At 43.5% G+C, this 15,099-nt stretch overlaps 1 protein-coding gene across 1 annotated transcript in view; it reads left to right on the top strand.

The window, feature by feature from the left end:
- The window catches only part of chd7 (chromodomain helicase DNA binding protein 7), a 68,992-nt gene extending 54,174 nt beyond the window's left edge, over nucleotides 1-14,818 (top strand). The window contains exons 27-41 of the mRNA XM_061043850.1: nucleotides 2,055-2,158; nucleotides 3,706-3,835; nucleotides 4,248-4,363; nucleotides 5,494-5,914; nucleotides 6,105-6,313; nucleotides 6,805-7,788; nucleotides 8,112-8,278; nucleotides 9,326-9,580; nucleotides 9,721-9,891; nucleotides 10,017-10,250; nucleotides 10,348-10,563; nucleotides 10,740-10,880; nucleotides 10,994-11,098; nucleotides 11,276-11,456; nucleotides 11,639-14,818. Coding sequence (XP_060899833.1) covers nucleotides 2,055-2,158; nucleotides 3,706-3,835; nucleotides 4,248-4,363; nucleotides 5,494-5,914; nucleotides 6,105-6,313; nucleotides 6,805-7,788; nucleotides 8,112-8,278; nucleotides 9,326-9,580; nucleotides 9,721-9,891; nucleotides 10,017-10,250; nucleotides 10,348-10,563; nucleotides 10,740-10,880; nucleotides 10,994-11,098; nucleotides 11,276-11,456; nucleotides 11,639-12,636 — 4,432 coding nt within the window. The 3' untranslated portion in view covers nucleotides 12,637-14,818. The remainder of the gene's footprint in view (nucleotides 1-2,054; nucleotides 2,159-3,705; nucleotides 3,836-4,247; nucleotides 4,364-5,493; nucleotides 5,915-6,104; nucleotides 6,314-6,804; nucleotides 7,789-8,111; nucleotides 8,279-9,325; nucleotides 9,581-9,720; nucleotides 9,892-10,016; nucleotides 10,251-10,347; nucleotides 10,564-10,739; nucleotides 10,881-10,993; nucleotides 11,099-11,275; nucleotides 11,457-11,638) is intronic.
- The last annotated feature ends 281 nt before the right edge of the window (nucleotides 14,819-15,099 follow it).

The raw sequence follows: 15,099 nt of genomic DNA, 5'->3' as shown, positions 1-15,099 counted from the left end.
CTCTCAATGGCTACTGTGACAGACCCCTGTGTGTATGTGCGCGTGTGTATCAACGCATGCCAGACGTGAGCATACGGGTTGCAATCGCGCCAACATATGCCAGGGGGATTTAGCATGCCAGTCTTGGCGTGCACGTGCATGTGTGTGTTGCCAAGGCTGGGCATGCTGCTGTTTGCAGAGATAAGGGACGGTTTCCCTGGTTTCTTCTCTCCTCCTGTCACCCTGTGTCTCCTGCTTCCATTGTGTATTGTTCTATAGTCTTTCTCTCTGTAACTAGCTGGTAACAGCGTTTTCTACTACTTGCTTCACTTATTGGAGATTATGTTGGATGCCCCAACATAGGAGAAAAACCTTACACATAGTTATTTTTAATGTTATGTGTGTATATAAGATTATGTCCTTGAACACATCACTGGACTTTGATGGTTATTTCAAAATTGGTCAAATCCAGTAAGGTTCTGGTCTTTGCTTAGAAACACCCAGATTAATTAATTGTTCTTTGGTCAGGTTAATTTAAGTTGCATGCCTTAATATTCAAAGTAGACCTTAACAGAAATGACTGGCATCTTGTGACTCATTATAGGGCTGGGTGATATGGACCAAAACTCATATCTTGATATTGATTAGCTGAATGGCGATACTCGATATATATATCAATACGTCTTTTATTAACAGTGAAAACACATGGAAAATAAACTACCTGTTAGTGAATTTAAAAAGTAACATTATAAAATAAAAATGTTCCTTAAATACAATAAAAGAGAGAGAGAGGAGGAGCAGGGTTAAGAGGGACAGTCAGTCATCATCAGTGAGATGAGAAAAAGGTGACCTGGCACCTCTGTAACGTTATTTTAATGAAACTTAAACTATATCCATATTAACCATATTGTCTTACCCTATATCTTGTTTGAAAATATATCGATATATCTTAAAAACTCAATATATCGTCCAGCCCTAACTCATTACAATTGCCAGTTGAGGGTGGATATCAAGGTTTTCCTTGGTTGAAAATAAGGCTGAGGTGTTACTTTACTTATGGTGTGCTCACACATCCATGTGTACCATGCACACTGACTAAACAAGAGACTTTATATGAGCAACATGTTTCAGGAAGTCTTTGATTTTGATTGTATCATTGAAGAAAGGACTCGTATCCTAAGCTGTTTTCTAGGTTTGGGGTCTCCTCAAAGGACACACTATATCTTATATTCTGGGGTATTTGTGTGCATCAATCTGTCTTTTGTCCTTTTTTTAAAGGGAGACTTTTTTTTATTTCATTAAAAAATTTCTAGTACATTGTCATGATTCATATTCTGATGATGCCCATGAGGGCTGGTACTCAGCAAACTGACATAAGAGAACAAGCTGGGACAAAACACGTCTGCTGTGTTGTATTTTATCTGCCGCTGTTGGCCAAAAAGTTGCGCTGTTCACACCAAACTGATAGCAGCCTACTGCACACGTGATAACGCAAGGATATGAAAACAGCAGTTTTCATTTTTCTGAGGAATACGTTTATAATAGTCTTGACTTGAGAAAATGTCCAAAGATAAGGAGACGGTACTGACGTTACATGAGAGCAGACTTCTCTTCACTGAGAGCCAATCAGAGTGATTTCTCTCCCCGACTTGGATGTTGGATCTTTTCTGTCAGCACCCTCACGTCTTGGTTACAGTTTTGTAGCACAAGGGTTTTCATGTAGTCATGCATAGGCTTGGATTTTTATGATCGTTCATTGCTACTCCTATTCTGCTGATTTAATCCTGGCTCTTTTCATTTCCTGTTTTACCATTTTCCACCTGCTTTGAGAGGAAAACAAGTTTTACTTTTCAGAAGATTTGGGTTGAAATGAATACTAATTTAAATCTGGAAGTCATTAGTGTAAAACAAAATTCCCTTTTCAAGTCTCATCCTCCCAATAAAACTTTGTTTTAATGTTTGCAGTAATGAAGGCTTCTTTAAATATTGATACTCACTGTTGTAAATATTTGTTTTATCTGTGGTTGGCATCTGACAGTTCAGTTTAATCATCAATGATTTTACTCTCTGCACAGTGAGCTGGACATCTGGATACCACAGCCGTTTCATGCTGAGGTCCCAGCTGACTGGTGGGACAGCGAGGCTGACAAATCCCTGCTCATCGGTGTCTTCAAACACGGTAAGAAACACACACTGTCAGCCCTTACCACTCCATGTATAAGTGGATCCACGTTTTCCAAAAATCTAACACAAAACATAATGAATGCAAATAAAAAGGACAGATATTAGTCTACACCTTCAGACACTCACAAAATCCAGTGTCTTCCTTCCTAGTAAGCTTCAAGGGCAATAACATTGATCTGGATCATCCAAACAGATCCCACCCACTTGCACTGCCAATAGGTGATTGGTGTTGCTATGGGGATAGTGATACACAGCTGGCAGACTCCTGTGCTACACAGTGTGATTGATGGCTGTCTTTACCTCTGCCTGTGTGTTAGCATCTGTGTTACGGTGGGATACAGGTGTCAGTGTTGCACATCAAAGATCATCTAAAATGTGATATTTAAAATATTTACTCCCCGTTTCATTATTTTAGTTTGGGTCATCATTGACCTACCTCGGGCTGCTAAATGTGTCTCCCGGTGACAGGCCGATGAGGCTGAGTGTTCTGGATATTCAGATCCTCGTTTATATTAATATGCCGTAATTGTCATAATTTTTCCATCACTGCTACACTCTATGGTTCAATTAGGACACACACACACATATATATATATATATATATACATGAATACAAAAGGACTCACCCACAGTTAATCATAATCCTCAATTACAAGCGAGGCCCTCTGGGGGACTAACGCACACATAAAGCCACGGCTTTGAGTGAGAATGAAAGGTTGAAGTGGTGGTGCATTTCTGTTATGATGACCCCTACAGTTCTCCTCTTTTTTTCTTCCTTCCCATCTCCACTCTCTTCTCAGCTTTTCCTTTTTTCCCCTCATCCCACCTGCTCCTCTCCATTTTCCTCTCAATTCTTCCACCCCTCCCCCCTTCGGTCCTGATGTGTCTCAGTAGGATCTGCACATTCTAATCTGTTCTGCTTGAATGATCCTAACGGACAAACACACGCATGCCTGCAATGCATGCGCGCACACACACACACACACACACGCACACACACACACGCACGCACACAGTTTCTCACAACTGCTAGTTTACTTTCAAAGATGCTATGACACAAACACCTTCTTCTCTCTCTCCTACTCTGCTCCTCTCTCTCTCTCTCTCGCTCTCTCTCTCTCTCTCTCTCTCTCTCTCTCTGAAACAAATGAGCACCTGCAGGCACTCTTGGATTAGCACACACACATAGAGCAGAGGCAAGTGTACGCATTCACACACAGACACACACACACAGGCTGTCTGTATTGTCAGCAGCTGGCTCCCGGGGTCTGCCCTTCTGCTGCTGTTTTTATCTACTCCCTCTTTTAATATGAGATGTGTGTGTGTTAAAGTGAATGGTGTAGCCTAATGTCTGTCAAGTAGTGAGCCAGAAAGAAGTTGAACTTCTTTTGTAAAAGTTCACCTTTGGCTATGAGTGTGTGTGTGTGTCATTGGTTAACTCATAACCATGATGTTCCCTGAATGTATCTGGACTTGTTTCTGATTGAAATTCACTGTGTAGCCTCTACACCTCTAGAAATGGATCTTTGTTTTCCTCTTTAGGATATGAGAAGTACAACTCGATGAGAGCTGACCCCGCCCTATGTTTCTTGGAGCGGGTGGGCATGCCAGACGCCAAGGCTATCGCCGCTGAGCAGAGGGGCTCTGACATGATGGCAGATGGTGTTGAGGGGTAAGAGAGTAGCTCCTCTACGCCTCCTCTTCTCTCTCTGTTTGTATCGGTCTGTGCTTAAACACATTTTCATACCTTTTCAGTTGCTTTGTTTTTTCATTTTCTGATCTCAACCCAATCGAGTAGTGGTCAACGCTGTGGTAGTCTTAAAAACAAACACCTTATGTTTGTTTTTTCTTTCTAAAGACATGATTGTAAGCATCTGTAGGCCAATTTTTGCCTAGTTTAAAAAATGTTTTGTTCATGTTGCTGCAGACTAAAATTAACTACTAACTAACTTTTACTTCAGTCGCTTTTTGCCTTTTATTTTTTATTATGAAAGTCATTCATCTAAACATGATCTGTGTGTTTAGTAAACAAAACCATGACACTAAAATGTTGAATTCTTTGCCTGTTCCCCTCAAATCTGCAGCGAGGATGAGGATCCAGAGTACAAGCCTCTTCGGATGCCTTTTAAAGATGAAATGGACGACTTCACCAACTCTCCGCTGGATGACAAAGATGAAACTGTGGAAGGTGAAGCTGAAGGTAAAACTTTGACTTCACCTAGAGACACAGAGAGCATTAAGATCTTTACTGGAGCAGAATAAATTCAGTCATTTAGCTGCCACAGGTTTTTGTGAAAATGTAGAATTTCTAGGAGTATGAAAGGTAACCTAGGTTACCAGTGTAACCTCTGTGAAATGAGGCATGCGCACGCTGTCACACTTCAACACACTTAGATTAGAACAATCAGCAGCAACATTAACACCACATTACATTCATCAACTTAAACAGTCTCAACTGTAGCATGCCATTTTAAAACCTTAGCATGTACAAAACGGCAGGTGTTTAAAGATAGGGTGATGGTTTGTGTGGATCCATTTGATAAGGTATTGTAACTGATTTGCTAGGTAATAGTGATGAAAATGTTGCGCTTCTAGGCCTCCTTGAAGTTTTGATTGTTATAATGTAGTTAGTTTTATTCTGGGTTTTTTGTTTTTCCAATAGAATGCTGTTATTATTGAATCCAATGTCTTAAACCATTTTGCTGTAGGTTGGATGGGGAACTCAAGTAATTGAGTTTTGGTAGTATCATCATCTTTATGGTAGCAATGCGTCCTATAATTGAAAGTGGTATCATCATCCATCGGTTTAAGTCATCTTGTATTGTTTTCAAAAGCGTGGTGAAATTTAGATGGAACAACTCTGACAGCTTGGTGGAGAATTTAATGCCTAAGTATGTGATATTGCCAGTAGTGGGTGGTAAGTGAGGGATTTTTGATGTAGTTAGAGTGGTGGATTTATTCTAGTTAATTGTATAGTCGGAGACGTTGGAGTATGAGTCTATGGTTTTGATAAGTTCTTGGATTTGTTTGGGTTACTTAGGAAAAGGAGTACATCATCTGCATATAGACTGATAGTGTTGCTGTGTTTGGTCAGCCATGAATTTATTCATTCACTCGAGGTGCCAAAACAACCTTGGCATAAAACTACGGACCAAACGCTGTCTGTGGACGCAGGCCCCAAAGCCTCAGTCCAGTATTAGTCCTGATGAAAGGCTCGACATTCCCTTCAACCTTTTCAGTTCTAACTACTTCTAAAAGAATGATGATCAGAATCCTACAGCCATCTTTTCTCTTCTTCATCCCTTGTTTCTCTTCTCTGTCCTCCTGTAGCAAAGCTAGGTGAGAACGGTCAAAGTGTGGCTTCTTCAGGCGGAGCTCCAGGCTCCAACGAGCGACTCTATTGGCCAGCAGCCTCGGCGTTAACGGCACGTCTGCGTCGCCTCATCACAGCCTACCAGCGCTCTAACCGCAGGGAGCAGCTCCGGCAGGAGGCCCTGAGCCGCCCTGATGGTCGCAGGAGACGCCGGAGGGAGTTCATGCCCTCCATTGCCATGGTTACTGAGACAGGAGGAGGAGCAGCTTACATCCATGATGGAGCAGGGATGTTCATGGCAGAAGGAAGCCCATATATGGCTAAAGGGGGGGCTTACTTTGCTAAAGGTGGACAGTTCATGGCAGAGGCGTCCCCTGTGTTGACCGCTAGCTCCCTGATGTCTGATGGAGCGATGTACTTCAAGGAGAGACGACAAAGGTAATGTTGCATTTTAATGTCACCTAATTACAGAATCTCAGCAATTTTACATTGTGTAAGGATACGTAAACGTGTGTGATTGAACAGTATTCAAATATCTCAGAGATCATCATGACTTAAGAAATTCCCTCGTTGGAATTTACTCGTGGAAGTTGAACTTAGTGTCACAATCTTTTTTTTTTTTTGTCAGATGGACTCGTCGCGAGGAGGCTGATTTCTACCGTGTGGTTTCCACCTTCGGAGTCGTCTTTGACACCCAGCGTCAGAAGTTTGACTGGACTCAGTTCAGGGCTTTTGCTCGACTGGACAAGAAAACAGACGAGAGCTTGGAGAAATACTACTACTCCTTCATCGCCATGTGTAAACGTGTCTGCAGGATGCAGGTCAAGCCTGAGACAGGTTGGTGAAAACATTCTACAATTCACTTAGCAGACACTTTTATCCAAAGCGACGTACATCAGAGAGTAAGAACAACACAAGCAAGGATCTAGAAAAAAGAGAACAATGTCAGTAAGAGCAAACGATCAGCTTTGAGTCTGACTGGACACACAGGTGCTGACAGGAAGTGACCAGAGGCAAAGCACAACATTGAGGGCAGTTCTTGAGAGCTCTAATCAGTATAGAAACCATCTTATAAGTCGTCGTTATCAAACAAAAAGCATCGTCATTACCATCATCATCATCAATAATATGGAGACCATCATCATTAAGTTAGTAGGTATTCATGAAAGAGCTGGGTCTTTAGCTTTTTCTTAAAGGTGCAGAGGGACTCTGCAGATCGAAAACATAAACAAAAAACATACATTTTTAAAGATCATAGAAAAGCATATATTCAATGTTCTATTCTTGCTTCTTTTTATTCACGACTGCCTTTCTTTTTATATCTTCAGAACTAGCAGATCCAACCCTGATCATCGACCCCATCACAGAGGAGCGGGCCTCACGCACCCTGTACCGCATCGAGCTGCTCCGCCGCATCAGAGAACAAGTTCTCCCCCACCCTCAGCTCTCGGAGCGCCTCAAACTCTGCCAGCCCTCCGCAGACCTCCCAGAATGGTGGGAGAGTGGGCGCCATGACCGGGACCTGCTCCTGGGGGCCTCCAAACATGGCGTCAGCCGGACAGATTATCACATCTTGAACGACCCTACCTTGGCTTTCCTGGAGGCCCATCAGCGTGCTGCCAGCCAGCGGGGAACTGGTGCGGGCATGGGAGCCTATGGAGAGATCACTAAAGTGGAGATCGGATCAGCTGAGATCACCCCTGCACCCCTTCTCACTCCTGGAGAGCTGGCAAGTGCTTCAGCCGCTGCCAAAGTCGCTTTGGATGCAGCTAAAGAGGACGGAGAAGAAGGGAAGGAGGTGAAGATTGAAGAAGCGGAGACAGAGGTGAAAATGGAAACGGAAGGAGACGTTCCATGTACCAAGACTGAAACTCCTGATCTCCAGAAAGAAAATGAAGAGACCGGAGAGGGGAAAGATGAAGAACCTGCTGCGCTGGGAAATGATCTAAAGAAAGAAGAGGAGGCCCTGCCGAAAGTGGAAAAGGAGGAGCAGGATGAGGAGCAAAGTGGAGAAGGAGAGAATACTTCCATGCCAGAAGACCAAAACAAGGATGTGACAGAAGAGAAGAAGACTCCTGTTGACGCTCAGAGTGAGCAGAAGGTGATTACTCCTGAGATCTCAGAACATCCTGACGCCTCTCCTGAAGCACAACCAGCCAACAAAACGGCAGAGGAGGTGGAGGGAGAGGAGAGGGAGAATGCTGAGTCTCCTAAATCACCTAAGTCAGCTGACACTGAGAAAAGCCCAGAGGAGGAAGAGGAAGAGAGGATGGATGAAGATGACAAATCAGAGAAATCCTCTCAGGCTGAAGGTAAGGCAGTGATCATTGATTGATTTGATCATTTTTGGGACTGTAAAAAGAATAAATTGAGTTCTTCTTGTAGCTTCTACACAACAAAGATGCTTTAGTGTCATTATACTCCAGTCTACAGTAATCCATGTTTTACTTTTTGGCCCTCATCATTACTGACACCATGCTTAATCACAAACCTATTTCTGGTGATTCCCTTCTTACCTTTGGAAGTGTTTTAATGAGTTTAAGTTCCAGGGGCAACAGAATAAAATGAGATTAATTCCCTTGATATGATTTAGAAACCCATTTAATTAAGAGTGTCTTTCTCTCTGTTTGCACAGCGAGTGCTGCGTCAGAGCAGAAGAACTTCGATGAAGAGAGCAACGCGTCTCTGAGCACGTCGGCTCAAAACGAAACAAGAGATGGATTTTGTCCCGATGATCTTCCAGAAACCTCTGCATTGCAAGTTTTACAGGAACGTGCCTATGGCTTTTCCTTCTGGCCTAAGGTGAGTCATAAACAGCAGCCAACACCATTTAGTTATCATTTACTAATTCACCTACACTGTGTTTTTATTTCTCTCACACTTTCTTATCAGTTAAGATAGAAACATCCTGCAAACGTTTTTGAATGAGTTGTGAGGATTTTTTAGGGAACTGGTAATTTTATCAAATGCATAACTGTTGTTGTTGATGAGGTAAATACCAACAATTAATGTTAACCTCCACAGGTTCCACATGTGCATATTGGTTTATAAGACTGGTTTAATAAAACGTTTAGGGCTATAGACCGAGTTTACTTACCATTTAAACAAAGTTCTCTGAAAACATCAGCTTGAGCTCAGAGAAACAGTGATGAGCATTTTTTACCTCTTTCCAAAATCAAGATTATTTTATATTTATGACTTTGTTGTCAAAGTATTCAATGTTTCCACAGCAGCTTTATTTGTAACATGAACAAACATAGTATTTATGTACTTTGATATTGGATTGAGCTCCATTATACATTTTAGGATTATCTATGTAAAAAAAAAAGCTTTAATCTGACCTTTTTCAATATGTATTTTACTTTTTTCTGAAAATAAATATACATTTGATGTTTCCATAGTGGTTGAGGAGGATCCTCAAATTGTCCTTTGACCCATTTGAAGGCTCTTTATGAGAAGTGTAACATTGACAGAGGTGTCACAGTGATCTGAAAAATGAAGAAGCAAATGGGTTAGAAATGAAATGGAAACGGTCTAAAACTCAAAGTGAATATAGCCCCTTTTACACATGAACTGCACTCCTGAAAGTTCCCAGAAGCTGCATGTGTGAATGCCAACGGTGAAACATGTATGAACAGGGATTATTACTAAATTGATGGTGTAAGAGCTGATGAAATAATCATGACACTGCACCTTAATATGGCTGAAGTAGTGAGTAGTGATATGAAATGATAAATTCTGATCAAATGTGCTCATCAAAACAGGAAGACCAACATGTCTCAAGTTTCAAATAAAGGAATAGCGACGTTAAAGACGGTTCATAATGACCTCTCTCTTTGTTCTGTGCAGGACCGAGTGATGATCAACAGGATGGATAACATCTGTGAGGCTGTCCTGAAGGGCAAGTGGCCCGTCAACAGACGCCACATCTTTGACTTCCCCAGCAGCCTGTTGCCAGGGCACGGCTCCTCGGTAACTACAGCGACCGTAGCCATGACGACCGAGAGCCCCCTGCAGAGGCGGAGCCTGGCCGAGCTGACGATGGGCGGCGTCCATACACCTTACAGCGGGAGTGAAGACAAAACGCCGTTATCCCAGGTTCATGTGAGTGTCTTATGCACCAACACACACCGGCTCTACAAGCTGCAATAAAGCCTTTTTACCCCGCCAATATTAAAATGTTCTCCTAGCTCTGATACTTCGCTTTGGGAATACACAGGTGTAACTGTTGACTGTTTTTGCAGGAGGATGCGCTAAGCCTGACGGTGCCCCGACAGAGGAGGAGGAGGAGGAGGAAGATCGAGATTGAGGCAGAGAGGGCAGCAAAGAGACGTAACCTGATGGAGATGGTTGCTCAGCTGAGGGAGAGCCATGCTGCTGCTGAGACACAGAGTCACGCGATCGACCTCACCAAGGTGCTTACAATAAAACATGCAGTCTATTAGTGTGATTCTTTATTAGAAGATTTAGTTGCTAAAGTCATTTTTACATTGTACAAAATCAAGTGTGTTAACTAAATGCTTCTGATTTGTTGTTTTAGGGAATGCATCATCACCACAAGGCGTCGCCCTCATTAGCCGGCTTCCCCAGCGCTCTGGTGACAAGCCCCTCCCTCAAAGCGCAGATGGAGTTGCTGCAGCAAGCCCCGCCCTCTGGACACAGAGCCAATGGTTCCCTGGAAGCTGACCTGCCTACTATGAGAAGGAGGCGGGGCCGCAGAAAAAATGTGGAGGGTCTGGATCTGCTGTTCATGGGCAACAAGAGAGCAGGAAGGGTACGTCGTCCTGGTGAACTTAACCATCCATTCAAACTCCAAAAGTGTGAGGATGTGTTTTTAAATGTTTCTCTCCTCCTCCCTCTTGGGCATTCAGGATGATACTGAAGAGTCTAAGATGTCAGGTGTTGAGGGTGCTCAGGGTGTCACACGTGCCCAACGACCCCCGACTGCCCCTGAACAAAGCCCCAGTGCCAGATCACTTGCCTCGGGTAGTCTGGAGGAGGAGGAGGCAGCGGTTTCCAACAAAGAGCTTGGAGAGTGGCTCAGGCAGCACCCGACCTATACCATGGACATGGCTGGATTCCCACCAGTACGTCATCCTCCTTTTCTTTGATTTATATGAATTTTATTTCCCTTCACCTCCAGTCCTTTTTTGTGTAAAAAAATTTTTTTTTTTTGTTTACTCTCGATGTCTTCTGATTTACTAAGTTTGTTAAAAGTGGCTAGCTACTGACAGCTTTGCTTCTGTTTTGTCTTAAACTATAGAAGAGCGAGGACTTGTTGCTGTCTCAGTTTTCTAAGCCCAAGCAGAAGCGCCATCGCTGTCGTAACCCAAACAAGATCGACATCAACACCCTGACTGGAGAAGAGAGGGTGCCTGTTGTCAACAGACGCAACGGACGTAAAGTAAGCAGATCTACAGCAAAGCATCTTTACTATCATCTTTTCACCATGATCATGTGTTTCTCTTTCTGCATTGATCTATTTCCCAAAATAAATGTAATCTCTTCTTTCCTCAGATGGGTGGGGCAATGGCTCCACCAATGAAAGAGCTTCCAAGATGGTTACTGGAGAACCCAGAGTTTTCTATTGCCCCTGATTGGACAGATATCGTCAAACAGTCGGTTTGTAACCAAGTCAAAACCTATGCACTTTTAAGAAACATGCTTGATCATTTCAGCAGTCCAATTTTGAAACAAAAGGAATTTGATCAGCAAAAAATATTTTTTGTTTCCTTTAGGCCAAGTTTTCCTGCTTGGAGTTCCTTTGTCAAATGAAGTTTTTTTTTTCTGCCCTCACAGGGTTTCCTCCCAGAAGCCATGTTTGACCGTCTTCTAACTGGCCCTGTAGTTAGGGAGGAGGGCGTTCGTCGTCGGGGCCGGCGACCAAAATCTGAGATCGCCAAGGCAGCAGCTGCTGCACAGGCGGCGGCAGCAGCTCAGGCTGCCCAGGCATCACTGGCATCAGTTGCATCATCTGCAGGTAAAAAAAACTGCTAAAGCAAATATTAATCACACTGTTCATCCATATCCATATCCATCCAGCATGTCGGGGGAATATTGACACTGACTGACTGACAGGAATTTCTTAATAACTTAGAGTCAATGAAGAAAAGAGTTTGTTGGTTGTTATTTGTTTTAACCCTACCCTTTTTGTTTTTCCAGCCGGAGGCATCAACCCTCTTCTGTTAAATAGTCTGTTTGGGGGGATGGACCTGTCGTCCCTCCAGAGCCTCCAGTCTCTCCAGTTGGCTGCTGGTCTGATGGCCTTCCCGCCCACCGACCCCAAGCAGGCTGCTGCTAGTGCTGCCGCTGCCTCCATGCTGCCCCTCATGCTGCCTGGCATGGGAGGCCTGACCAACATGGCCGCCCTTCCAAACATGTTCAGCCTAGGAGGGCTGTTCGGCGGCAACCTGGCTGCAGCTGCGGCCGCGGCATCGAACTCGACCTCTGCCTCAGCTTCAGGAAACACAAACGGAACAATGGAGGGACAGAGTACAAGGAAGAGAGAAGGGAAAGAAGCTGGAGAAAACTGTGACGAGGTGGAAGATGATGATGATGAGGAGGAGGAGAGAGGAGGAAATGAGGAAGGTGTGAAGAAGAAGATAAAGAAGAAGGCGAAAGGGAGTGATGTGACTACTGGTCAGCAGATGCCAGCAGCTGATTCGTCAGCTGAGGCATCAATCAACGGTGATGCTGCAGCCCTTTTAGCTGCAGCTGGCATGTCTGCCAACTCTCTAGCATTCAACCCCTTCCTCCTGTCCACCATGGCCCCTGGCCTCCTCTACCCCTCCATGTTCCTACCTCCAGGCCTCGGGGGGCTCAGCCTCCCCGGCTTCCCCACCGCCTCCACCCTGGCTGAGCTGCAGAGCGCCATGGCAGGAGCTCTGGGCGGCAACGTCTTGACCACAAACCCCCCGAGGGACCAGGAAGAGAAGAAGAGGTTGTTGAAAGCTGCAGAAGAGGAGGAGGAGGAAGAGGAGGAGGAGGAGGACGATGGAGGAGATAGTGACTTGGCTGAGGACAGGGTAGAGGGTAGAGCAGATGAGGAGATGAAAGATGAGGATTCAGTCTTGGAGGATGGAGGAATAGGAGAGGAGGAGGAGGAGGAGGAGGAGGAGGAGGCAGCAGCGACGTCTCCACAGAAGGACAAGAGTGACTGAAATGAAACACAAAACTGATCGGCCTTGGACATTTCCTCCCCCCCTAACAACCCCCCCACCTCCCCCTCACTACGTTTACACAACCCCACAAGAAATATCCAAACTATTATGAATTCTGTTCTTTTTTTTCCTTTGTTGTTGATGATTTCTCTCTCACTATGTGTTTATTTTTTTTGGCCAGGTATATTTACAATGCGTCAGAGAGGCCAAGGTGTGTTTAAGTTAAGTCTCTCAGATTGATAGTGTAGTCAGGGAAAACTCCTCAAAGCCCCTCACTCAGAGCTCGGCTCCTCTGCAAAGACTGTTCCCTTCTCGCCGGCTGGTTAGCATGTGTGCACTCTGAACTGTGCACCCCACACCTTTCTCTCCACAGCCCCTCAAATAGGACTTCACAATGTTCCTATAGTACCATTGTTATTATTATTATATTATTATTGCTGCTTTCAGCTCTCAAATCTTTATTTTGTATTTTCCTTCCTTTTTTCTTTTGGACTGTTTTGTTGTTGTTGGTTGTTGGCAGCATCTCAGCAAAAGAGGAAAACTGCCCACTAGTTGCGCTTTTCCTAACACCAAGTTCTCGATTTAACAGCTGATCCGGCTGTCTGTCTGACAAAGCTGCTGCAAAAAGGAATCATGGGTATTAAAGTTTGATTGAGCTGTTCTGTTTCAGAGCGGATTTTTTTAGTTCTCGCATATCAAATCAGGTAGAGGAAAAACAAAACTAGACCGGCTTGAAACTCAGTCTTGTACACTGACTACAAAAGCTCCATCCCTTTACATACTTGATCATTAGATGCACACATGCACACTCAAATTGAAAGGTCCATCACTACACACTCTAACCTCTAAAGCCTGTTATTTAACTGTTTCTCAGAGTACTTGCGGCTGTTTTTCCTTGTGTGTGCTTGTGCATGTGTGCGTGCCTGCACACTGAACCAATACTGTTAAACCCAGTCTCACACTGTTTGAATACCAGTCTTGAGTCTTTCCACTGCCACACTCTTTCTGATGTGGCTGACGCAGGCTCAGGAGTGGCAGGCAGGCTGGGTCTGCCACCAATCAGACCCTCTGATTGGTCCACTGCGGGCTGCCGAATCCAGTTGTCCCCCATTTGGAGGCTTCTGTGAAATGGATTTGGAGTGGTGGTCCAAACAGGGATATGATCATTCAGGTTGATTCTTTAAAAGGGGGCACAACTGATTGTTTATTTCCTCGTTTGCTGCCACATTAAAAATCCTGTTGTTTTATTTTGTTCCTGGTAGTTTCAGACCAAATGCTGCTCTCCAGTGACCTTCTCTTTAAAAATCTGTTTCTGTAGTTACACACTGACACGAGGCCTGGCCAAAGCATGACTGAGACACATTTTCAACAGAGTAAGATGTTCACAAGTTTCCATGTGAAGTTCAACTTTTGACCCTTTTTTTTTTTTTTTTTTTTTTTTAAATACTTGAAAAGTGCAAGTGGGGCTTGATTTGTTTCCATTTCTGAGGCCAGTTCAAGTGACTGAGATGAAACAAGTGCCGCTACTGGTTAAAATATTTGAAAGTACAAACACATTGTGGCCAGGTCTTTTTAACATTTGCTATTACAGCCAACCCAGCAGATGCAGAGAGAGAGAACGGGGACAGAGGGGAAGTGATCCTTTTGGCTTTCTGAAACACAACCTCCCATGAAAGGCCCTTGTTCTTCTCTCTGATGCTGAGACAGCAATAACCAAGGCAGCTTTTGAATGTTCTAACATCACTTACCCAACACACACACACAAACGTACACACACATACACAATATGAATATAACCACAAGTGTCGTATGAATAAAATAAAAAACTGTAAATGATGACAAATAAGTACTGCAATCAATTTTGTCTCACTCTGTTCCTGTTGATGCACTGGTGTTAAAGAGTTAAAATAATCAGGTACCTTTATTACTTAGCTACTTTTCTTGAAAAATGGACTTTTTGTTACTTTTAGCCAGCAAGCTGAAGAGCATTACCTCAAATTCTTATCTAGCCTTGAAGTTTACAGACATACCATGTAAAGTTTTGTTGTTTTTTTTTCATTCTTTTTTTTGGGGTGTTTGTCTTTTTGTTTTTTGTTTTCTTTTTGGAGACATCATGTATGATGAATTGTAGCTATGATGCTTTTAATAAAAGTGAATCATGATATTCGCCTAGGAAACCAAACCTCTGCTTCAGTGTCATCATTGAAACCCCAAACTGAACCCAGTGCCATGCCACTGAACATTTGGCTGTGTTCCAGTACATGCATACACATTAAGGAAGTTAGATAAGAAAGTAATTTATTACCTTAAATATTATTTATAGTGGTCTTGATAAATCCAAAAAGTGAATTAACAAACCAGTAAATCAACCTTTAGCTCCAGAGATGCTGACTTTATGCTTGTATCTGCAACTTGTTTTCTGTGTTGGGGAGTAAAGTATTTCTGATTCTGATAAACTCAGCA

Source organism: Labrus mixtus, chromosome 8, assembly GCF_963584025.1.
Source record: "Labrus mixtus chromosome 8, fLabMix1.1, whole genome shotgun sequence".
NCBI lineage: Eukaryota > Metazoa > Chordata > Actinopteri > Labriformes > Labridae > Labrus > Labrus mixtus.
Note: the sequence above shows the minus strand (reverse complement) of the source record. Positions and strands in the feature narration are given on the sequence as shown.